The sequence below is a fragment of the Malurus melanocephalus genome, unplaced genomic scaffold (genome assembly GCF_030028575.1).
Source record: "Malurus melanocephalus ecotype Western Australia unplaced genomic scaffold, MMel_1.1 scaffold_174, whole genome shotgun sequence".
Lineage (NCBI taxonomy): Eukaryota > Metazoa > Chordata > Aves > Passeriformes > Maluridae > Malurus > Malurus melanocephalus.
In genome coordinates, this window is record NW_026623406.1 from 636,258 (window position 1) to 659,790 (window position 23,533).

At 55.1% G+C, this 23,533-nt stretch overlaps 4 protein-coding genes across 6 annotated transcripts in view; 3 read left to right on the top strand and 1 right to left on the bottom strand.

The window, feature by feature from the left end:
* Positions 1 to 756, bottom strand: part of FOXO4 (forkhead box O4) — a 21,313-nt gene extending 20,557 nt beyond the window's left edge. Inside the window, exon 1 of the mRNA XM_057372614.1 lies at positions 3 to 756. Within this exon, the coding sequence (XP_057228597.1) occupies positions 3 to 163 (161 nt within the window). The 5' untranslated portion in view covers positions 164 to 756. The remainder of the gene's footprint in view (positions 1 to 2) is intronic.
* A 461-nt stretch (positions 757 to 1,217) lies between these two features.
* Positions 1,218 to 4,649, top strand: SNX12 (sorting nexin 12). Its single transcript, XM_057372619.1, has 4 exons — positions 1,218 to 1,419; positions 2,945 to 3,040; positions 3,879 to 4,003; positions 4,462 to 4,649. Exons 1-4 carry the CDS (start codon positions 1,255 to 1,257, stop codon positions 4,562 to 4,564), a joined length of 489 nt encoding a protein of 162 aa, XP_057228602.1. The 5' UTR covers positions 1,218 to 1,254; the 3' UTR covers positions 4,565 to 4,649.
* Positions 4,650 to 6,426: 1,777 nt separating this feature from the next.
* Positions 6,427 to 12,523, top strand: LOC130577303 (uncharacterized). Its single transcript, XM_057372547.1, has 9 exons — positions 6,427 to 7,179; positions 7,256 to 7,414; positions 7,763 to 7,894; positions 8,209 to 8,310; positions 8,795 to 8,895; positions 9,543 to 9,636; positions 9,853 to 9,921; positions 11,569 to 11,736; positions 12,495 to 12,523. The coding sequence occupies exons 1-9, from the start codon at positions 6,474 to 6,476 to the stop codon at positions 12,521 to 12,523; spliced, it is 1,560 nt and encodes a 519-aa protein (XP_057228530.1). The 5' UTR covers positions 6,427 to 6,473.
* SLC7A3 (solute carrier family 7 member 3) lies at positions 9,895 to 22,970 on the top strand. 3 transcript variants are annotated; one of them, XM_057372616.1, is made up of 13 exons: positions 9,895 to 9,921; positions 10,045 to 11,736; positions 13,112 to 13,520; positions 13,720 to 13,878; positions 13,965 to 14,142; positions 14,236 to 14,348; positions 15,211 to 15,433; positions 15,581 to 15,720; positions 15,800 to 15,902; positions 16,170 to 16,381; positions 17,023 to 17,189; positions 17,441 to 17,549; positions 17,656 to 22,970. In XM_057372616.1, exons 3-13 carry the CDS (start codon positions 13,151 to 13,153, stop codon positions 17,787 to 17,789), a joined length of 1,908 nt encoding a protein of 635 aa, XP_057228599.1. In that variant the 5' UTR covers positions 9,895 to 9,921; positions 10,045 to 11,736; positions 13,112 to 13,150; the 3' UTR covers positions 17,790 to 22,970. The 3 variants fall into 3 exon arrangements, with proteins under 3 accessions (XP_057228599.1, XP_057228600.1, XP_057228601.1); XM_057372617.1 differs by adding an exon at positions 12,278 to 12,378 and having other exon boundaries at positions 9,901 to 11,736; XM_057372618.1 differs by lacking the exons at positions 9,895 to 9,921; positions 10,045 to 11,736 and adding an exon at positions 12,387 to 13,004.
* Positions 22,971 to 23,533: the final 563 nt, after the last annotated feature.

A 23,533-nucleotide genomic window follows, 5' to 3' on the forward strand; every position in this document is an offset into this window, starting at 1 on the left:
GCCCCGCCGCCGCGCCGCCTGCGCCCTCCTCCGCCGCACCAGCCGCGCCGCCCGTCTCCGCCTCGGGCCGCGGCAGCGGCCAGGTACAGGAGCGTGGGCGGCTCTGTGGCTCAAAGTCAGGGTCGATGTCCGGCGACGCCGCGGCCCCACCCGGCTCCGCCATGGGCGCCGCCTTAGCCCCGCCGGGAGTGCCGGGCCCGCCACCCCTTTGTGCGCCCCGGGCCCGCCGCTGCCGCGCCGCTCTGTTTACCAGGGAGCAGCGCCGCTCCCCGCGCCTGCGCGTGCGGGGCGCGCCGGGAGCGGTAGTCCCTCCGGGGCGGTAGCTGGCAGCCCAGTACGGCCAGCGGACTACACTACCCAGCGTCCCCCACGGCAGAAGGCGGGGCGTACCCCCCGACGGGTGAGCGTGGCAGGCGGCGCATTGATGTGACTACAGCTCCCAGCGGGCACCGCGGCAGCTGCGCTTACATAACCCGCTGGGCCCCGTGCGGGCCTAACGCCCCCGCGATGGTGGAGYGATGATGGCAGCGCGGTATCGGCAGCCCTGAAGCGGTTACAGCACCTCTGCCCAGCCCCGAGCACGCTGAGGCGCGTCGGGAGCACTGCTCCCTCCGCCATCCCGTCACGGACGGGAGCCCATTTCCGGGACACGCCCTGGCGCAAGACGTGATGGGTTCACGTCCCGGTCTACCTGTCAGAACCGCGGCAGCCAGGTTCCGGGGCCCTGTTCTCCTGCGCTGTACCTTGCCCGAGAATGGCTATATCCCAGACACTGTATGGTGCAGTCCCTATATAGGTTACTTGGCCCCACGCCCCGATTCCCACCCGGGCGCTCAGTGCGGCCGCCTCAGCCTCGGGCTTTGCCCCGTCCCGCAGGGGCCCGGCCGGGGCAGCTCAGGCGAGGCGGAGCAACGCTGGGACCGAACCTGCCATGCAGGTTCCGGGGTGCTCCGAACCCGCCCCGCGGGCTGAATAGTCGCTGCGTTTATGTAGGGGGCGGCCGCAMGGGGGCGCTGTCAGGGCTGTGGCTGAGCGGCCCCAAAACGTGGATAACTGTTGCTTTATGCAGGCACTGGACGGGCACCTTGCTGCGGTGCCCGAGCGGGGTGGCGGCTGAAGGGCCCCAAACCCTGGATAGCTCTCGGTTTATGTAGGCGGCGGGGGAGCGCCATGCGGCTATGCGCGAGCGGGGCGGGCTGCGGCAGCGGGCGGGGCGGGCCGGGCCGGGCCGGGCGGGGCGGCGGCGGTACCACCATGTCGGAGGCGGCGGTGGCAGACACCAGGCGCCTCAACGCGAAACCGCAGGACCTCACGGACGCGTACGGGCCGCCCAGCAACTTCCTCGAGATCGACATCTTCAACCCGCAGACCGTGGGCATGGGCCGCGCCAGATACACCAGCTACGAGCTCCGCATGCGGGTGCGGCCCCCGTCGGGCCTGCGGGGCTGGGCTGCTCGGTGTGCGGGTSTGCGGCCCGGGGAGGGGCGGCAGCGCTCGGGACGCGGTGGCCGAGGAAAGGCGGCCGGGTAGGGCTGGGGTGGTGCCGCTGTTCAGCAGCGGGGGGCGGAGGAAGCGAAGCCCSGGGCAGCACCGAGCTGGGGCGAGCACCGCGCCTGCGGCGCTCCGGGGCTCAAGGTCAGAGCTGCTGGGTTCGCCGGGGCCGCTCGGCATCCAGCGGGGGCTGGTGCGCACAGGGAGAGGGAGGTGCTGCCTCAGCAAGCTCCTGCGCCTGTCCCCTCCGTAGAGCCCCACTGGGTGGTTGCTGAGCAGGGCATGGCTGCACGTAGCTGGTTATCTCAAGCAGGGGAGTAGAGCTGGGTAGCAGTATCTTGGGACCTGCTCACACGGCAGGCTGGCTGCTTTACCAAAAGCCCATGACCCAGGAGTGTGCATAGCAGGCTGAGCAGGGTTCTCGTCAATGGGCCTTCACCGACCCATTCGCAGCTCTGATAGCTGGAGAAAATAAGATTGAGCTTCCCCTAAAGCAAGCTCCCTTTACCATGTTGTTGTGGTGCTGATTTAACTTCTGCTTATAGCAGAAGTTAACTGCTGAGTCTTCACTGTCTTTCAAAGGAATTGTTGTTTGCTTTTTTCTGCTCTGGTGCTTGGCTGCCATCAGCCTGCAGATGGCAACGGGAACATCTTAGTCCCCCTGAAACCAGCGGAGATGCTCTGAAAGCAGCTGGGTTTATCTCACAGACCTCATAAGAACACAGTTAATCGCATTGCAGCAATATCTAAGTGTTGCCCATCTAGTGAAGGTTTTGCTGTCACCGTTCCTGGAATGATTCGGGCTGTGTTGATGGGGTAAAGATGAAATTAATGTAGCTGTCAGTTGTTGGACTCCAGTGGCAGGGGAGAAAGGTGCGRAATTGCTGCACATTTCTCCAGTGACACAAGATGGACATGAAAAGCCTGCTGGGGTAGGTGGTCTGTTCTGAGAGAAGACTGTAGACAGAGGTCTGGCCTTAAACAATTGCTGGGGCAAGATTTCCTATTCTTCCGTGGAGATGCCAGTATTGGGTCAGATGTTCTTTTGCTCCGCAGGCTGCTGCGAAGCTCTCCTATAGATCACTTCAAAATGGAATGAACCTGGGGAGGGGAAAAAAAAAAATCATTCTCTTGACAATAATATTGTCAGCACTGTGTGGACAATGATATTGTCAGCACTGTCGGTTCCTGTGTGTGCCCCTGGGAAAGGGGGTGTGTTCCTGAAATAGTCACTTGAGGGAGAGGGAATGGCTGGCACCGAGTAGACTGGCTTGCTTGGATCTGAAGGATTTTGGTGTTAATGTTGTCCTGAATAAGGAAGCTGAGTGTTCCCATCATGGCTCCTTCTCAGGGGGTTTGATTTTCTCCTTGCAGCTTCAGGTTTCAGTTACATGTTGAAATACTGTGTGGCTTCCAGAGCAACCTGGAAATTAACTGCTTTGCTTCCTTACAGACAAACCTCCCCATCTTCAAATTGAAGGAGTCGTGTGTGAGGAGACGATACAGCGACTTTGAGTGGCTGAAGAATGAGCTGGAACGAGACAGTAAGGTTAGGCCTGTGCAGACCACCCTGTCCCTAAASTCAGGACATGGGAACAGTTGCAGCAATCATCTTGAGCTGCCCAGAAGTGAGGCTGTAGTTGTGGGTGTTGCACCCCAGACACTTGAATCCAGGGGTTAAACTGAGGTTCCTTTTCTCCAGTTTGGCRCAAGGAGAAATCCCAACCAGGTACTCTCAAGAGGTCACAAATACACAAAAGTTCACTGGTAAAAATACATGAAATTAAGAAACTTCGGCAAAGGAGTGAATAAACTTATAAAACACTTATAATAACATTACTTAGCATTAATTTAGTATTAGCTTAGCATAAAAAGAGGATTAGAAGGAGAAGAATGAGAAAGACAGAAAATAGACAGAAAAACACATATATAACTACCAACTCCTAGGGTTCCAGCATGGGTGAGATGAAAACTCCAGGAGAGGGCAGGGTCCAGACAACAAGTAGGTCCCTCACAGGGGCTTTTGAGCCTTTATGGCCCCTGTGCTCTCAAGGTGAGGCTTCTGGCTGCTTGGGCATTCAGGGGCTGGCTTAGCACTGTCCACAGTGTGTGATTGATGGACAGCTCTGCTAAGGCTGGGATGCTGGCTCTAGGCTGGGGCATTTCACTGTCTTGCCTTCAAAAGACCTGATCTGCCCCTCCCACCAAACACAAGCATTCGCCAAGCATCCCAAAATGTTTTGAGACKTGAAACTTACCCAGTCTCCTGACAGTGGGCACCTTCTGGGGCTCTGTCCATGTGATGGCACTGGAGATGAGCATCAAACAGCAAAGGATATCTGCTTGCAGGTRGCTGTTCTGCTCATAGGGTGATTTTGTGCTTTCAGATTGTAGTGCCACCGCTGCCTGGAAAAGCTTTGAAACGACAGCTTCCCTTCCGAGGAGATGAAGGCATCTTTGAGGAGTCCTTCATCGAGGAGCGGAGACAGGGCCTAGAACAGTTTATTAACAAGTAAGCTTGATGTTCTGGGTTTGTTGTTTGCTGTGGGATGCCTCTTTGGCTGCTGTTGGGCCGTGGGTTGACTGCGAGAGAGTTTTGAGTCTTGACCTGCTGCTGGCAGGTGCCAATGTTGAAGGGTGGTGCCTGTAACCATGTAATGAAACTGGAACTGGAGCAAGTCCTGCCCTGCGTGGGGGTTGTGTTTTGTGCTCTCTCCTGAGACTGTAGTGAGTACTAGTAGAACAGCTGTGCTACAGGGACCCACCAACACTGTACTATCGGTTCAGGCCATGGTGTGGAAGGGAACAGCCTGTGCTCAAGCACCTCKTGCTGGTCCTGTTGCAGGCTGACCTTGGGCTGAGCATGGTGCAGGTGGGCTGAGCTGGCTGCCTGACTCCCTCCTACAGACAGTAGAGGCGTGGGGGTCTTGAAGGCAGCTGTGCTAACCTCCACATCTGATTTTCTTCCAGAATTGCTGGACACCCACTGGCACAGAATGAGCGCTGCTTACATATGTTCCTGCAAGAGGAGACTATTGATAGGAATTACGTCCCAGGGAAAGTGCGCCAGTAGGAGCACCTGGCACTGTCTTCCTCCATTCCACCCTCCCTCCTGCAAAAATGACATTTATTTTTACACTAAATCTGTCTTCTCTGAACCAGCTTTTCCTCTCTTGAACCTCCCAGTTTGTTCAGTATTTTCCTCTTTTGTAACTGGCAGCAGTTTGTTCTACTGGGCTGTGGTCATGGCCTAAAGGTGTGAAGATTTATGCAAGTGAACGTGTTGTCCCACATCCAGGGGCAGATGTGGATAGGTGTGGAACAGGAACTTGCTAATGGTGTTCTGGTGTAGGAGCTGCCTCTCTCTCCCTGTACAGGAAGGTATGAGATGACCTTCACTCCCTTGTCTGTGCAGCCCCAAGCATCTCTGCAGGAGACTTTGAAGAATAGCAGTTGTCATGTTGGTCAGTGATTATATCAGGTATTAGAGTTTTAGTAAGGTTTATCCAAACCAGTGAGTAGGTGCCTGGGTGTGTCGGTCTCTCATCCACCCCATTCACCCTGCATGAAACCCCCATTCTTCACTGTCTGGAAGTGCTGAGACCCAACACCTACTCAAACCCCGCTGTCGGCCTCCTGCATTACAGACCTGTTTGGTGTATTTGTGCCCCCTCCTTTCTAAGGTGCTGCTGGCAGCTCGAGGGGTTTCCATCCCATGTGCTCTCATGATGCTCTGTGTGGGCCATTTGGCATGTGGAAGATGGGATAGTCTGGGCTGTAGCCATGTGTACTGTGATGTATTGGCCCAGAGTTTAAGAAACGCCACAGCTGCTGTGCTGTGGGCTGCTGTGCTGGTGTTCCCTGCAGCACCCTGCTCGGTTGAGCCTGGTGACCTTATCCTGCGCCCCAGCTGCAGGGAGGAGCAGACGGTCTGGCTGAGGAGGAGCAAGAGAAGGCTGGTGGGAGCAATTGTAGGATGCATCCGTGATGGCTGCCACAGGAGGAACCCAGCAGTGGGGCTTGGTGTGAGGCCACCTCTCCAGAAAGGGATGGCAAAACATGGTCAATCAGTTCTAGGTTAGATGTTTATTTACAAAGCAGGAGAAGTAGTGATGGCTCTGTGTTCTTCTCTGTTGTGCAGTGAGCTAGGCAGTCACTTGTGTGGAAGTGAGAACACATGACTGGCCAGGGAAGTGTTCAGAGATTGGGGGGACAACGAGGCTGTGACTTGCTGCAGAAATATTATTTGGAGGCTCCCCCAGCTGCCCCAGCTGTGATGAGTGAGGTTGGGCCTCAGCTCGGGGCTCCTCAGGTCAAGGCTGGCTGGTTTATAAGCGCTAGGTCACTTTGTTGTGGCACAGTTGAGCCTTTCGTGGAGCACAGGCCTGCAGTGGATGCCTTCCTGTTCCTGCTAGGCACACTCTCCGAGGCCTTCCCAACGTCTCCTCTGTTTTCTGATGAGGAAGCGGCACTGCTGGGCGAGAGGTGGCTCTTGGGGAGAAGTCGCTGAAAGCGCGAGGGAACCGCTCCTGGGGCTGGCTCGGCCCGAAAAAGGCCGTGGGGCAGCGCGGAGCCTGGTGCCGGTGGAGGCGGCCGTGGCCACGGAAGGGCTCGGTTTCCGTCTCCTGCCGCCGCCGGTCGTGCTCGGGGCGGCCCCTTCCCCTGCCCTGTGCGGGGCTGCCATCCATCCAGCTGTCTGCACCCTGTTCAGTGTAACGTCCCGGTGCCGTTCGCATTAAACCACTGTGAAGCCACTTGTCTGCCTGGTGCTGGGGGAACCGCCGAGAGCGAGGGGGGCACCGGCAAGGGGGGCGGGAGTGCTGCTGGGACAGAGCGGGCACAAGCGGGGCGGGGGAAGCGCTGGGACAGGGCGGACACAGGTGGGGCGGGAGAACAGCCGGAACAGAGCGGGCTCCGGCTGGGCGGGCGCAGCGCGGGGGCGGGTGGGGCTTCTTGATTCTCCGCGGCGGTACCGAGGTGCGATGTCGTGGCCGGAGTCGCGGGCCGGCCCCGGCTCGCCGGACTGCCCTGACCTGATGCTGCACGGTCAGACGCTGTGCTCGCCGCCCCCTCCGCCCTCTCCGCTCTCTCCGGTTTACCTCAGCTTCTTCGAGGAAGAGTGCCGCGCCATCGCCGCCCGCCTGCGCCTCGGTGCAGAGCCCCCGCCGGGCTCGGAGGAGCTCAGCGCGCTGCAGCCGGAGCCCTCGACTGGCTTGGGGAAGCTCAGCGCGCTGCAGCCGGAGCCCTCGACTGGCTTGGGGGAGCTCAGCCCGCTGCAGCCGGAGCCCTCGACTGGCTTGGGGGAGCTCAGCGCGCTGCAGCCCGCGCCCGCGGGGCCCATCACCTCCACGCCTCTGCCCGTCCCGAGCCACGGGCGGGTCCCGCAGTTGAGTGTGAGCGATTGCGAGGCCGCTGCTGCCCCAAGCCCGACCCGAAGGGAGCCCGGGTGCCTCCCACAGCCCACTGCCGGCGGTGGCTCCGGCACCCGCCTCGCTCGTCCATCCCAGCGGGCGCGGCACGCTGCCGGACGGCTCTCGGCCGGCCACCCCGGCAGCCCTGCCCGCACTCCGGGCCGCGGCCGCGGCAGGCTCGCTCTCGCCCGCACAAGGGCCTCGCTGGGGCTGCGGCTCCCCGCGGCCGGCACGGGGCGCGGCGCCTGGGAAACTCGGCTGCCAGGTAAGCCCCCAGGTAAGCGGGGCCATTGCGGGGAGCCCCGGCACGGCCACCGCCCGTCCGGCGCTGCACAATCCTCTCTTTCCCCCAGGTACCAGGCTGAAGCTGACGTCGCCTGCCAGGTCCAGGCTTCAGCATGTCAGCGGGGCTACGCAGCAGGCACAGCCTTCCACCCGTCCCAAACCTGCTCTCCGAGAGATGAAAAGTAATTCTGCACCTGCCAGTTGCCTTACGCGAGGCAGGGAAGCATGTGGGTTAGGGTGCTGCATCTAGAAGGGAGAAGTGGGTGGGCTTGGGCTGCTGCCTCTGCCTGGCCGGGATCAGAGCATGGGGAGTGGGGATCCATGGGAGTGGCACAGGTAGGAGCCTAGGAAATATCCTCATACCCCAAGGGATGTGTTAACGCTATCTGGCCTCACGCCAACGTGGGCCGGCAACCTGTTGGTTTTGGAGCCCTCACCCTATGGTTTTGTGGGGTCACAGGGTGCTGGTGCCCGTGGGGGTAGGGCAGGCAGCCTGGCTGAGCCCCGGGCTGCCTGAAGAGGGTGCGATGGAGCTGCTTTGGAATAGCAGCCTCTGTGTTTATTGTCCACCACAGCTGCTGTCAAGGTTGGGAGTCGTAAACAGCCCCCCTCACGGCTATCTACTGCAATTCCTACTGTGGCTTCCCGCTCCTCACTGCGGCCTCCGGGCAAAGTGGCTTCATCCAAGCGTTTCTGCCTCAGTAATGGTGAGTCTTGGCAGAAGCCTCAGAGGCTGCAGAGTTGTGGGAGAGGGGAGCTCCTGCCATGGGAAGAACACTCAGGTCTTGGCTGCAGGGATAAAGCTGATCAAGGGRAAAGGACTAGAGCTCATGCTCACAGGAGGGGAGGTGAAGTGCAGAGCAAGCAAGGCTAGGTGACGTCCCTTCCTTCCTTTCCTGTAGAGGCACCCAGTAAAGAGCCTGAACAAATCTGGTCCTCGAGCTCATTCATAGGAGAGGGAGTGACTGTGGTCAGTCAGAGATTGATGCTCTTTGTTTTCATTTCCTGGGTCACACTTCAGAATCAACTGCACAGGAGCTGGTGTGCAATAGGACTCAAGAGCTGAAGGAGAATGGTGAGAGCAAAGAAAGTTTGATTGCAGCTGGGACTGTCTTGGGAGCAGGTGAGCAGAACAGAAGTGCAGATTCTTGCCCCGTGTTGAGGAGARTGTGGATAAAAATGGGCAGGTGCTTCTTGGGCAGCACCACTCCCYGGCTGGATCCTGGCTGACCAGGTGCCTGAAGCACAGGCAGGGGGTGCTGCCTTCGCAGGAACTGCAGCTGGGCAGCCTGCAGTCTTGAGCCCTTGAGAGGAAGGGGAAGCGAGGAGGCTGTCCCCACTCTGCTGGGACAGCTCTGTCCTTGCCTGCCCTCTCTGTCTGCTCAGGCAGGAGCCCAGAGCTGCTGGGAGCGAGGCCATGCAGAAGCACTTTTCTCCCAGCAGCACCCATATAGGCTAAGCCAGGAGTAGCTGTTGGGCTGTAGGTGCTGTGAGATGTCTGACTCTCTTGTAGAGGTTCTGACTTTTCCTGGCCTGGAGCAGCTCTATGGCCARGTTGAAGAAAGGCCAAGGATGGTAGGTTTCTAATGTGATACCTCTCTTCACAGGTAAGGCTAACCAGACCTGGGTGTGTGTGGAGTGCTCTTTGTCCTGTGGGTTGGCCCCTGGCCTGACTTCAAGGTGTGAAGATGCAGTCTCTGCTAAGCAGGTAAGAGCCAGCTGTGTCCTGGCACCATGGAGCACTGTTCAGCCTCTGTCTTGGGCCAGGTATACCAGAGGTGGGAGGTGGGCAGCCCTAGTTTTCATCATTTCCTGGCTGGCACCTGAGCTGTTTTAGTCCTTCCCTGGGATTTACACAAGACCATGTGCATTTTTTGCATGACTTTACCACCGCTCCACTGCTCAGGGGACCACAGGCTTCTGTCCAGTTAGATTTTCTAAGGGCCTTTTGAAACATGTGAACCTCCTGTGGGTTGTGTTGTCACATTTATATGTCCTGATATGTAGGATGTAGCTCCAGGATGGGGAGAGCAGAGTCTGCAGCAAGATGAAGCTCCAAGTTAGGAAATCTCCTACCTGAAAAATAAGTTTGTGCATTTTCCAGCAGTTTTAGGGCTCTTCATTGTGTGACTGCAGCCAGCCAAAGGCATTCTTGCCACCCACAGGTGCTGGCAGATACTCACTACAGTGGCTCCTTTGCTAGGCACCGCTCCTGTGATGGACATGCCCTGGCAGTGGTCTCCAGAGTGCTGAGCTTGGAGTGTTGGATAGGCTGCAGTGCTCCTCCAGAGGATGGGCTCTGCTGCAGTGGGGGTAACAACTCTCTGCATCACACTTACGCCCTGGTCTTGCCAGTCTGCAGGTGATCAACTGTCCCAGGAACTGGAGCGTGTGAAGAAAGAGCTGGAGCAAGTGAAGAAAGAGCTGGAGCAAGTGAAGGGCGAGCTTGGTACGTGGAGCTGGCTGCTCTGAGGACTGCAGGACACCTGCAATCCAGGTGACATCCCTGTGGTGGTACTTGGAGCCCAGGGCCTGCAGCCCCATAGGAATGAGGCTGGTTTCTTGTCTAGGGGGTAGAGCAGGATCTCAGCTGCTGCCCTAGTGAGTCTGGGGGTGAGGTGTTTAGGATGGGCTGAGCACACACCTTCTTGCCTCCTGTCTGCAGCTGACAAGACTGCCCAGTGTGAAGCCTATCAGCAGACAATCAGCTTGCAGGCTCAGCTCAGAGCAGCAGGTATGTTCCCTCACTGTGGTGGGCCCTTGCCTCTGGGCAGGATGCAGGGATGCTCCAGTGATCCCTTGCCAGTATAACTGAGGGCTGCCAGGTGGAAGTGACACAGCTTGTGGCCTTTCCCAGGGGTCACGTGCTGAGTGCCAGAAGCATTACTGCTTTGATGGTGCTGTTGCTTCAGGAATCTGAAAGATGCAGCAGTGTTTGATAGTGGTGACCTGGGGAGAGACTAACAGCTGGGACATGGGGACAGATAACAGCCACTGTCCAGCTGCGTGAGCCTCTGGGTGTATGATCCACGTGGAGCTCTTGAATTAATTAATTTTCTAACTCCTTGTATTTAAAATAAAGGTGTCTTTTGCAGTAGTGCTTGCTGTCTGCTTGAGTAAAGGTAGTGCCCAGTGCTGCCCACTGATCCCCAGAGTACTGGGCAAACAGGGCAGCTCTGTGCTTCTCTGTGGCTGCTCTTGCTCAGCCAGAGACTTGAGGTCTGCTGCAAGGAGGAGCTGGTGGATGGAGATACAGTGTGGCTCTGGGGAAGTGTTTCTGGACAAACCTGGTGCTTCCGCGTGGGATGCTTGAATGGTGGTGGTGGTGGGCAGCTGTATGGTCACCTTAGACCATCTTCACACTGGATGTGGGAAAAGCCAGTGCTGGCTGATGGCACATTACCCTTCCTCAGCTTTGGCTCCAGCGCCTGATGTTGCAATAAGGGTTCTGGGAAAAGACAGATCACGATGTCATCTGCCCCCTCACTCTTCTCGGCACCCAGTTTCTGTTTCTCTGGGACAGGGTCACCTTGCTTGGAGTCCTGCTGGGCCCCTGGTACTCCCTGCCCTGCCCGAGAACACCCACGGCAATGGTGCTGCCCAGCTGAGTCCTTGCCTACAGATGGCAGCCCTGCAAGCGAGCGGGAAGTGTCTGGGGAGTATCAGCCATGCCTTTTGAGCTTGAGCTTACTTCCTCCTGGGGGTCAGAGGGGAACGGGGCGTTTCTCCTCAGCAGTCCGTCGATGCTGGGAAGCGGGGGCAGAGCCCGCGTCACTGCGTGTTCGGAGCATGAGCTGGCGTTTCCATCACCGTGAGGTCACCGCAGCGTCTGCCGTTTCCAGTCCGGAGTAGGAGGGAGGGCAGCTGCCTAGCGCTCCAGCCTGCTCCGCTCYGCTCTGCAAGCGACTGGAAAGCCTTTTGCCTCGGCGGCGCCGGAGCAGAGCACTGCCAGCGATGCCGACAAGGGGCTGGCTCACCTCCCTGTGGGCTGCCACTTTGAACGGGCGCTCACCACTGCATGCTGGACAGTGTCAGGGAAATCATTGCTTTCAAGAGGATGGTGCTGGCTCCTGCCTTTTTCCTGGCTGCCGAACAGCTTCCCCAAGACTGGCATTTCCATCACTTAGGGCTGCCTGTTGCTCCCAGGGCTGAGGAGGCTGTAGCAGAGCATAGGGAGGTCGGGATAGAGTTGCCCTACAGGCCTCGGGCTGAGCTCTGCTCACAGCCCCTGTATACAGCAGGGCTGGCCGAGCCGTGACTTCCCCCCCCCGCCGTGCCGCCCCCTCTGCCCCTTATTTCCGAAACTATTTACGAAAATCTGGGCGGGAAAAGGCGCGTCTGGGCTGGGAGGGAGGGGCTCCCGCTCTCCCGCCTCTGCCAGGCAGCGCCAGTAGTGCAGTTGGCGTGCGCTGGCGTTCGGATCGGATTGGTGCGGGAGCAGCGGGTCCCCGGCCAAGCTCTCGGCAGCGGCGGCGAATTAAACTGAGTTCACCTGACGGGGATCGCATCGGAGGGAGCCGAGCAGAGGCCGTGGGGAGCCGCGCCGCCGGTGAGTGGGACCGGGAGGGGTTTGGCGCAACCGGTGCCACTGTTGCATCAGCTACCGCCCGCGCACGTGGCCGGTGCTGCTYTCCCTGTTCGGGTTCTGCCGTACCTGGGGCATCACCGGGCTCCCCGGCGGGACGAAGCCTGTCTGGCATTCTTCGGGACCGGTGATGGACCCACGGGGGCTGGGATGATGGTTCCGAGCTAACGGCCCCCGGCACCGACCCTAAGTCTTGGCGGGGTATGATGGCAACGGGGATGCAGCGCGCAGCAGGAGGCTCCTGCTACCGCTTCTCCTCTCCTCTACCCTTGCGGAGCTCGCGTCTCATTTTGGAAATACTTGGAACCATTGAGCAGCACTGGGGAAATCAGTCAGATTGAGGAGGGTCCCAGTGCTGGGGCACTTGTTCCCTTGAAACCTGGACCAGAAGCTGCCTGGGCTCACAGTCCCTGCTTTCACAAACACAAAAGTTAAGTAAGCAATATACACTGTTTAGCAAGCAGTTTCTCCCCTGCATCAGGGTCTTGTGTACTTATCCATGCAGCGCGATGTGCTGTGCTGGGCACCTGGATGGAGCCCCTTCTCAATGAATGAAAGGATGCTCCTTTTCCAATGAAGGGAGAAGCCCACAGGGAGAAGGCACTGGTGAGTGGATGGTGTTGGGCAGAGGTGYCAGCTGCAGCCATGGACCGGGGGAGCTGCTCTCCTTGCAGTTCCTCTATCTGTGCTCAATGCCTGCTTCACAGGTTGCTTATCTTCAGAACTTTTTGGGGATGGGGGGCTGTTGTGAGCCAGAGAAGTGGGGGTGTCACACGTTCAGGGTGATTACAGGCTGCATAGCTTGCAGGCCGCTCAGCAAGTTCTCCTAGGGGTTTACACCCGGGGCCCATGCATTTGTCTGGTTATGCATCCCTGTAAAGAATGTGCTGCAGAAGCCAAAAGCAAAAGAGGAAGGGCTGCATCCAGCCTGCCAGATCCTCTGCTGGAGGAATTATTTGTCTCCACACCAATGTGCCAGCAGTCAAGTTTGGGCTGAAGGATCTCCAGACTGCCAAGCCTGGGAAACAGTKGGCAAGCTCTGGGATATGCCGAGGGGCTCCATGGTTGAGACCACACAGGGCTGGAGCAATGAGGTTCTTTCCCACCATGGACTGGGATTCATCCGTGGTGCAGGGGCTGCGCAGGCAAAGTGTGCAGCCCCACAGAGCCTTGGAGGGTGCCACCACCAYGGTCTCTGGTCAGCCATTGTGACAGGGACGTGGTGCCAATGGGTAAGCTGGGAGCAGGCTCCTGTGGGCAGCATTGCCTGCCCTGCCCCTTACAGTGTTAGTCACACTGCCTGAAGGGCACTCAGCTTCATACTTCCCTTTTCTTACAGGGCTTTTAAGCATCTGGACATCACCAAGGAAAGAACAAAATGATGGGCGAAAAAATGGCCAGTATTGGGAAGAAGCTCATTCGTCGGCGGCTTGTTGACCTGAGTTCCGAAAACACACATTTTGCTCGCTGCCTGTCCACACTGGACCTTGTATCCCTGGGGGTGGGCAGCACCCTAGGAGCCGGTGTGTATGTCCTGGCTGGAGAGGTAGCCAAGGAAACGGCTGGTCCATCGATTGTCCTGTGCTTCTTGGTGGCTGCTTTCTCATCGGTACTGGCTGGGCTCTGCTATGCAGAGTTTGGGGCCCGTGTCCCCAAGGCCGGCTCTGCCTACCTCTACAGCTATGTCACCGTTGGAGAGATCTGGGCTTTTATAGCCGGCTGGAACCTCATTCTCTCCTATGTGATAGGTACGAGGCCAGGAAACATGCTGCTGTGTGTGCCTGGGCTCCTTCAGCACCATGCTGGCAGCATGGTGGACTTCTGGGGGCAGTGTGTGGTGCTGTGGGTGCAGGGTGTCAGTGGGACCAGCAGGGAGGTGGTGCTCAGGTGTGGCTGGTGCCAGTCTGCCCTGGGCTCGGGCCAATGCCCAGATTTGCCATTGACCAGGTACGGCCAGTGTGGCTCGAGCTTGGAGTGCAACATTTGACAACATCATCGGCAGCCACATCTCCACCTTCTTCGCCAACAAGACTTCAATGCACCTACCGGGAGTGCTGGCTGAGCGTCCAGACTTCTTTGCTTTACTCCTGATTGTCTTGCTTACGGGTAAGTGTGTAGGAGTGGCTTCATGGTACCATGGGTGATGGCATGGGAGCCTGATGGGTCCCCACTCACTTCTTCTGTCCCCACAGTACTGCTGGCCTTTGGTGCCAGCGAATCTGCCCTTGTGAACAAAATCTTCACAGCGGTGAACCTGTTGGTGCTGAGCTTCGTCATCATCGCTGGCTTCATCAAGGGAGACATCAAGAACTGGCAGCTTTCAGGGGAGGACCATGTCAACTGCTCACTGTCAGACTCACCGGATGACATGTAAGGAGAGCAACCGTGCCAGGCCAGGGTCTGGCACAGGGCAGGCCATGCTGTCCTTGCACTCCATGGCAGCTGCTCTCCCTTTTTTTCCAGGAAAAAAGCTTTTGGCTCTGGTGGGTTTGTCCCCTTTGGACTGGAAGGGATCCTGACTGGTGCTGCCACCTGTTTCTACGCCTTTGTGGGCTTTGACTGCATTGCCACCACAGGTGAGTGAGGGTGATGTGGGCATTTCCCCTGCACAGCCAGCAGCTGGCTGGGAGCTGACGGGGAGGATGCTCTGCGGTGTGGGAAAACAGCTGGTCTCACCGCTCGTGGGAGGCTTCCCTGTGGAGTGTGTATCTTCAGCTGGGCCAGACAAAAGGGCTCAGAGCCTGCCCTGCCGCAGGAAAAGTGGCTCATTACACCACATGGTGGGAGCAGGGCTGCACCCTGCCTGCGCAGGCAGCTCCCAGAGCAGTGGGGAGCCTTTTGACTGCTGAGCCGAGGCTGTGATAGTGCTGGGAATTGCTGGTGCCTCCCAGTTATTTCCCAGCCTCAAGCAGCCTTTTTCTAAATGACTGGGTTCATGCAAAACTGCTGCTTCCTGGAACACAGGCAGCTCTCTTAATTTCCTCTCATTACCCCAGAAATCTACTTAGTGGGTGGCTGGTACAGGCTGGTCTGCCTGACCTCCCTGCCTGTGCCACCCTGCCCTAGGGGCTTGCCCAGCAGCCTCCTCCTTTCCTCCTGCCAAGCCCCTTGCTGGGAGCGTGGTGCAGCGCACCTTTGCAAATCTGAGGTGCACAGAGGATCTCCGTTCAATGGGCTCTGTAGGGAGAGGGAGCTGCTGGTGGGGGAGGAGGGCTGGCATGGCCGGGGGACTTCAAACCCAGGCTGCCAGGCAGCTGCATTCCTTCTGCTAGTGCAGCAGCATGGCCAGGGACCCCTTCTGTCCAGCAGCCCCTGCTTGCTGCTGCCCTGTCCTGTGCTTCCTTCCTGTGGAAGATCCTTCCTCTGGCTCATCCCCTGAGGGTCCTTGCCCCATGCTGTGTGATGGAGGAGGTACATGTGGCTCTTGTGTCTGCACAGGGGAGGAAGCCAGGAACCCACAGCGCTCGATCCCCATTGGCATCATCGTGTCCCTCTTCATCTGCTTTGTGGCTTATTTTGGGGTCTCTGCRTCCCTGACTCTCATGGTGCCCTATTTCTGCCTGAACAAGAACAGCCCTCTGCCTGAGGCTTTCAAAGCAGTGGGCTGGGAGCCCGCCCGCTACGCCGTTGCCGTTGGCTCACTCTGTGCTCTCTCCACCAGGTAGGACTGGCTATTTCTTGCAGCATTCATCCCAGCTGGCCTGGGGATTTGCTTTGTCCAGCTGCTACCCTGCTCCTGGCACAGAGCCTGTCCCTTCCCTTTGGGGTGGTAAGCGTGGACAGCTTGGCTAATCTCTCCCCATGGCAGCTTGCTGGGCTCCATGTTTCCCATGCCCCGAGTGGTCCATGCCATGGCCGAGGACGGGCTGCTCTTCAAGGTCCTCTCTCACATCAACAGTCGCACAAAGACCCCTGTGGTAGCCACCATTGCCTCAGGCTTCTTCGCAGGTAAGACTGCTGGCCACCTCCTCACACTGAGCCCCACGTCGGTCTGGAGCTGTGCTCATGTTGTGTGTTCTCACTGCAGCGGTGTTGGCCTTCCTGCTTGACTTGAAGGACCTGGTGGACCTCATGTCGATCGGCACGCTGCTGGCCTACTCRCTGGTGGCAGTGTGTGTGCTCATCCTCCGGTGGGTGACTCCTCATGGCTGGTGGTGCCAAGGGTGTTCCTTACATCGTCCTGGGGTCTTGTAGCCTCAGCTTTTTTCCAGGGGTGTGCAGCCTGGGGAAATGTCAGGAGGCTGCTGACCAGGGTCTGTGTGTGTCTCTGGGCATATCCATGGAGTGGCTGTCACGGGGCTGCTGCTGGAGCAGCAGGGATATGAGGGTGCTGCCCACTGCTCCCTTGGGCTAGGAAGTTCCTTGGGTCTGTTGCAAGCTTGTCTTAACCTGCTCAGGTACCAGCCCAGACAGCTGAACTCCCCGCAGGCCATGGAAATGCTGGAGCTGAATGGGAACGAGGAGGAGAGAGTGATCATGAACCCCACCGTCACTGCTGCCAGTGCCCAGCACAAAGAGACGTTGTCCCTGGCGATGCTCTTCAACCCACCTGGGGACACCCCCACTGCACTCTCGGGGCGCATTGTCTATGTCTGTGTCGCCCTCATTGGTGAGTGAGTGTGAACAGGAGGCTGGTGTTCCCTCCTGCCAGGGGCCGGGGTGTTTTGGTGTGTCTCTGCAGGGTGGGAAGGATGGAGAGCATGCCAGGCAAAGGAGAGGAGCCAGGCAGCACAGGTTGCCAGCTGCTGTTGGCAGTGCCAGCAGGCGCTGAACCCTGAGCAGGGTGCCAGGTGCAGGGTGCAGCGGTGGTTTGGGGTGCATGGAGGTTGTTGGAGGACACGGGTGCTAAGCCAGGGATGTGCAGGAGATCCCTGTGATGAGCCTGGCCCACGCTGGCCACCAGCAAGGGCAGTGCCCAGCCCCTTGAGAGTGCTTGGGCTCGGCCAGCAAGGTTTGATTTATCAATGGCTCCATTGTACAGCCAGAACGATGGGATGGCTCAGCCAGGTCTGGGTAAGCATCAGAGCTGGGTCTGAGCCCAGCCGAGTGCAGGCTCCCTGCCACTTGCTSGTCTGGGAAGTGCCTGCAGGAAAGCCCTTTCCTGAGGCTTTGGGGTGGGTGTTGGGGCATGCTGGACCCTTACCTGACCAAGAGGAGTGGATGCCTCAGCCCAGCCCTTGTGCTGGTGAGGTTCAGGGTCCCAGGGAGGCTGTGGGCCATGCAGCCCCCTGACTATCCCCTCTCTTGCAGCTGCACTGATCACAGTCATCTGTGTGGTCCTGAACCTCAACGTGGCCGCGCTGAAGGACGCCAACGTGGGCTGTGTCGTGACTCTGGTGCTGCTCCTCGTGGCTCTGCTCATTCTCATAATCATCATTTGGAGGCAGCCACAGAGCAACACACGGTTAAACTTCAAAGTGAGTGCAGCCCCATGGACTCCACCAGGATGTGGGCATTGCAGGGTTTGCCAGGGCTTGCTGCCAGGCAGTCTCCAAGAAAGCCCAGGACCCTGAAATGTGTCTCTCTGAGGTGTAATCCCCAGTGTGGAAATGCCTGGGTGCTCTCTGGGCTGTGGCAGGGGTGAGGTCCCTCTCCTGACCAGTAGCATCCTCAAGCCCAGCCTGGTCCCTCAAGGCGCAGCTGACACAGCACTTCTTGTCCCTTGCAGGTACCTTTCCTCCCACTCGTGCCAATCTTCAGCATCTTCGTTAACATCCTGCTGATGGTACAGCTGAGTGCCAACACCTGGCTGCAGTTTGCTGTCTGGATGGTTTTGGGTAAGTGTCCTGTGGCGGGGAGTGTAGTGCTCACAGGTCTCTTCTGGGGGGCTGTTAGTGCTGACAGCCCACCACTGCACATTTCATTATGGAAACTGTCCTGCAGGTTTTACTATTTACTTCTTCTATGGGATTCGGAACAGCGTGGAAGGGAAAAATGCAGAAAAAGCCTGTGCCACAATAGAAAAGCCTCTGCAACATCCTGGACTGGACCTCAGCCCTGGGGCTGCTGCCATATGAGGGGCTGGGCACCAGCACTCCATGGACCTCTGCCAGTATTCTCATGTGGAGACAAGATCATGATCCACACAGTACATCTGCAGATCCACACACTCGTGCAGAGAGTGAGTCCCAGAGTGAAGTATTAAGGCCTGAACAACAGGCCCTGAGCCAAAGTTGACCTTTGATGAACATTCCAACCAAATGTTGTGTGCATCCGCTCATCAACAAAGTATTGTTATATGTGTTTATTTATTGGCAAAATGTGTTCCTTTCCATATCTAGAAACCAGATAAGGCTACTTCTGGCCTAATTAGGGGTTGTAGGATCAAGGACGACTCCCTTGGGTCCTCCTTGAGCCCTGGCCAGGCTTTGGGAGAAAGCCAGCAGGAAAATGAAATTAGAAATTATGACAGCTTGTTTAGGAGTACAAAAGCTGAGTGCTGTCACAGCGGAGGGGGAGCCTCGTGGCTGCAAAGGTGGAGGCACCGCAGCAGTTCCCAGTTACCAGGGGTGGTTCTCCAGTCCTTGGCTATGACAGCTCCCCCCAAGCTGATGTCTCTGGGACTTGGATGATGTGTCTTTACTGGGGTAACTGGTGATGTATCTTTCTTAATCACTATAGGCTTTCTTCTGTAGTAATGATTAGCATTGCTTTGTAATTCTTTGCTAATGGTTAGGTGCATTGCTGAGCTTATCCTTTTGTGATTCTCTGCAGTTTTACATTACAGTAAATGACACTATTCCTTAAGTTGGTGTCTGTGCCTCTGACCCACAGGCAAAACAAAATTGGCATAGTCAGCTGGGTTAGAACCAACTGTTGCTTTTTAAGTCTAAATGTAAGGAATCCRTCCTATCCGAAATTCCTGGATGGGAAGACCTTCCCTACAGTTTACTAGCCCTTGAGTGGGCTGTGGTTGGAGGACTGTGTGAGCAATGGGAAGTCATTTAAAAGAAGCTGAACTGCTGGACATATTGAAATGCATTCAAAAACCATATACTGAAAAAGAACTTGTGGGTTTGGGAAGGCAAGGATGGATTTTGTTAACAGTGCATCAAACAAAACACCAACAAAAGGAACAGTTATTGAAATCTCTAACGTGTGAGTTGCAGAATCAGATTGTAATGCTACAGAGCCAAAATAAGCTGCCTGCTGATAATTTGGACACTTACCAGACTAACTGAAAAGGCTGCAGTTAGAGCAGCTCAGTGTAAGAAAAGGAGGGGAAGAAGTGAATCACAGGAAAGGGCATGCAGTGATTGTACAGGGAGGTGTGCAGTATGATCCCTGTAAATCAGGTGGAGATATTTGAAGTTCTTTGGATTCTGATGAGGTTGGTTCCCCAGAAGAATTTGTACATGTGAGACTGGCATGGAGATGAAAGGTAGAATTAGTTGCTAATGGTCAGTCAGGAGGGATACTCAGAGAGGATTATACTCAGCATGAAGCAAATGAAATAATTGAACAGTTTAAGCAAAGACCAGGGGAACCCCTCTTCCCTTGGATGGTGTGTTTGTGTTTGCATGACCGGGGAGTATCAGGGATAACCCTAGACTCAGGGCAGTCTTAAGTTTTTAGTTTTGAGCTAGCATTCTGAGCAGGTTGTGTTTTGAAATAACATTCATGACACTTACTTGCTAGCTTTGGGTGCCTTGGATGTAAAACTGAATACCCTACAGAAAATGATTACAGGCCAGGTTCTGAAAGTTAGAGATATAGTTTGCCAGACTGTATACAGTGAATAAAGCAGGGAGGTATGAGATTGGCAGCCTTTACCAGAGACCCTGACTCTTTGATGTGAAATGCTTTGTGTGTTACTGTGAGAGCTAATTGGACTGCTCCACCAGCATATAAAAATGTAATCACGACTGTCTTGATTAAGGAGACAGGGAATCAATCCTCCAGATGAAATAATTGAGAAAATAACAGCAGCTGGGTGACCCTGGTGAACGGGGCCTGTGCAGTAGTGCAGGGAACTGAGATACTTGATACAGCTCTGAAGGGAGTCAAAACAAGACTCCTTGCAAAGAAATGTTTGCAGCTTTATTAAAATATGCTATATCTCAGGAAAAAAAGGATAGAATTTCAATCCATGAGCTATGGCATATTTATAATCGGAGAGGGTTGAATAAATAAAGTAACAAAGTGCAGAATTCTGAGGCAAACAATGCAGGAACAACTCAGGCTATGGCACCCTTGTCAGAGCCTCAATGGGATTTCACATCTGCTCACGGAGGACCCCCTGTGAGTGTATCAGTTATTCTGGGGGAGAAGACAGATTGGGAACCATATTCTGATTTGTATCTTTAGAAAAAGACTAGGGGAATATTCAGGATGGCCCCTATGTTTATTTGCTGTAGGAGCAGAGAGCAAAATCTCTTTGATTTCTCCTATGGAAGCTAAATAACTAAACTTAAGTTTAAAAAAAAAAAAGTTTGACTGGCTTTATTGGAAAAGTATTATCTGTTACACTGCCAAAATAATAATAGTGAATCCAAAATTTTACAAACAGTCTCTCTCCAGATAATATGATCAGAGGAGAACCTCCCCCAAACTGTAGGGTAAGCTGCAGCCGTCATGAGGCAAGCACTTTGTGAAGTAGAAGTTGACTTCTGCTCACGTGAAGTAGAGAGACTCCACCTGAACCTTTTAAATTCAATTAAGTTAGCATTTGCAGCCAAGAATGTTTCCTTTCTTTTCAGCTTCACAGGGACCGTGAATGAATTGCATATGGATGGATGGATTAGGTTACACCAAACTTGAATGTATATAAGAAATACTGTTACTAGTTTTGGCACTAATACTATTTCTGCTATGCATAATTATCTGGAAACCTAAATTTGTTTACCAGACATCAGAATTGTGGTACATTTTCACTTTTACACAACCCTCCTTTAACTAAACAATGGCTTTTAACAAATATTTTATACCTCAGTGAGTGATAATTAATGAAAAAGATGATCAATTGATATACCTATTACAATCATAAGGGAAGGTGAAGAAGGTACCTCACTCATTAAATTCAAAAGTCAAATTTGGAATGATTGAATTTTTTAAAAAAGTGATTCCAGTCCTGGTGTTACCTAGTCAATCTTACCAGCAGCACAGCCCAGCTATTGTGTTACCAATATGCAGTTGTTGGGTAAATGAAATATACCAAATCATTGCATTAGGTTTAAATCCCAATGGGACTGTACTCTATCCTTTGGAGCATAGAGTATGGGCCCAAAAAGATGGGAAAAAATATCAAACTGTTCATATCGATGCATACCTTGTGCAGGAACAACAAGGATTCATTTGTGAAAGTAACACTATCAAAGTTCAAAATACTTGTCTTGACACTGAGTGAAATGTTTGTCATTTTGAGATTAATTCAGATGAAAGCCTGCAAACAGTATTTGTGTATATTGGCAAAGGATGTGTTTGCATGAGAACCTCTTGTGATTTTGCATTTGTAGATAACATTACTGTAGGTCCAAGAAGTCACTCCAATATTTGTGCTTGTAACTGTATCACAGGGACAGGATTTTAGTTATTTATTTTTAGTTTTATTTTTTTAAGGATAGTTTTTTTTTTAGTTTTTTTTTAGTTTTTTAGCTCCCGTTATATACTGTCAATTTTTGGAATCTAACTATATACCCTGATCCAAGACTTGCAGCCTACTGCCATCAGTATGAGCCTCACACTGGTAAAGGAACTGTTGCAACATGCAGACCTGAAGCATTTGCTCAAACAAGCTCAAGAAAATGGACTAAAGACTTTGCTGTCAGTCATGGTGTGGCAGAAATACATGGTGTGCTGGAGCGGCTGAAGAAAGGTGGAGGACGCTGATGGCAGGACACTCTTTTTGGATGGGTGCTTACAGCTATCAGAATTCTGAACCCCCTGCTTCACCCTGTTTTTTATTGATGCTAATCCTTTTGCTTTTTTGTTCTACTAATTGCATTGTATGTTAAGGTTTGGATGCTCATGAAACAATTCACTTACCAACTACCTCCACTGATAGCAGACAATCCATGCGGTACCAAAGCATGAAATATTCTCCAGCTCTGTTGGATCTTGTGACGTTTGAGTGACTGTAGTCACAGGGTAGATTATGTGGGAAAACCTGTGGACTGGTAACTGGGGGTACAATGCAAGGAAACTGAGGAGTTATATTAGCATCTTAACAGGATTTATAACACTATGGAAATTATAGGGTACATGTTACACTGTTYCTTAAGTTGGTGCATGTGTCTCTGACCTTACCCACTGGCAAAACAGAGTCAGTACTGCAGAACCAGGTCATGTGCTGCCCCTTCCTGGCACAGCAAAGTCCCCTGGCTGGATGGGAGCACTGGTGGCCCAGGGCTGGTCTCTGCCCTCCAGTTCCACAGCACAGCCCTCCCTCCATGAAAGTTGCTTTCCCCGTGCATAGGAGGCCCCACGTGATGGTGCAGCTGTACTCATCCCATCTGTCATGTGGCTGTGTTCACCACCTCCTCTCTGCTTTCCAGGTGCCAGAAATGTGCATGGCAGCCATGGCCGGAGCTCTGCAGGAAGGCTCGGTACAACTTGTTCTGGTACTCATGGCACTGCCAGCAGCCTGGTGCTGCCCAGCCCATGCTGTTTGGCGTAAATATCTTGCTCAAGTGTCTGTGAGATGTCCTCAGTGTAGTGGTAGTCGTGTCCAACCTCATCTGCCTTTCTATAATTTTAAAGCAAATTTTAAAATCTATTAAACTAAGTGGTTTTTTAAGTGCTTTTCTCTGTTGGTCTTTTTGCATCTCATGTTAATGCCCTGTGRTCATGGGCCCCTGAGCAGGACCCTCCATGCCACTGCAGAACAGTGCTTGGTCCCAGCCAGCTGTGCTGGGTGCGGTCCCTGCCCAAAATCTGCCAGCTGGAGCCACCATCCCTCAGGCTGTCCCCTGGGATAGTGAGCCTGCGAGCCAGGAGCTGGGGAGCAGTGCTTCAGAGCAGCTCAAACCAGTGCTGCTGGTACCTGGAGGGGGCAGGACAGCAGCCTGTCATGGCCCTGCCTTGCAGGCCCTCTGCTGCACGGGCTTGTGTCACCAGGTCCCAGAGTGGATGCACTGAAGGCCTTGGGAATGGCACCTCCTGGAGGCACCAGCAATGGTCTGCAGAGGAAGCCTGACAGGAGCTGGGCTGCATCCATGTAAGATGATGATATTCCAGATTTTGTTCTGGTCTAAATCAGACCAGACATTATTATCCAAAATAAACTAATTTAAGGCAGATGGACTGTGCTTGGTTTTGGCATCTCTTGCTGTTAATTGGCAGTGGCTCAGGGTCACTGCACGGTCAGCAGTGAGGGACCTGCACCATCAGCTCTGCTTGGGTCTGGGCTGGAGCTTTGAGCCCTGCAGGGGCTGTGCCTGCACTAAGAGGGGATGTGGCTCCTATTCTGGCCCCAGGCCAGGCATTCACTGCCCCAGTGCCCCGGGCTGAGTGCCCTGCCTGAGTCTCAGGCTCCAGCCCTCAAGTGCAGGGGACTCCTCAGGGATTCCCAGCCCTCCTCATCAAGGTGGTGCCTGTGTGCCATGCTGGTTTCACATCCCACCTCGTGGGTATCTTCTGGCCAGGGGCAGCTCATGGGTCCCAGCTGAGCCCAGAGCCTGCAGTCTCCCCGTGTACCCAGTTTTGGGTGCTGTTACCCCAGGCTAGAGGCCAATGGGCCCGTGATACAGAGCCTCTGGAGGGAGAGCTGCAGCTGCAGTGCCTGCTCCTGCACTGCTCCCTGGCCAGAACTGGCCCTGGCAGG

Bases quoted from the DNA above. Each gene is read 5' to 3' on its own strand.
- LOC130577303 (XM_057372547.1), top strand. From the start codon at position 6,474: ATGTCGTGGCCGGAGTCGCGGGCCGGCCCCGGCTCGCCGGACTGCCCT. The intron at 8,896-9,542 runs GTAAGAGCCAGC...TGGTCTTGCCAG, and splicing joins ATGCAGTCTCTGCTAAGCAG to TCTGCAGGTGATCAACTGTC. The intron at 9,637-9,852 runs GTACGTGGAGCT...TCCTGTCTGCAG, and splicing joins GCAAGTGAAGGGCGAGCTTG to CTGACAAGACTGCCCAGTGT.
- SNX12 (XM_057372619.1), top strand. From the start codon at position 1,255: ATGTCGGAGGCGGCGGTGGCAGACACCAGGCGCCTCAACGCGAAACCG. The intron at 1,420-2,944 runs GTGCGGCCCCCG...GCTTCCTTACAG, and splicing joins GCTACGAGCTCCGCATGCGG to ACAAACCTCCCCATCTTCAA. The intron at 3,041-3,878 runs GTTAGGCCTGTG...TTGTGCTTTCAG, and splicing joins AGCTGGAACGAGACAGTAAG to ATTGTAGTGCCACCGCTGCC.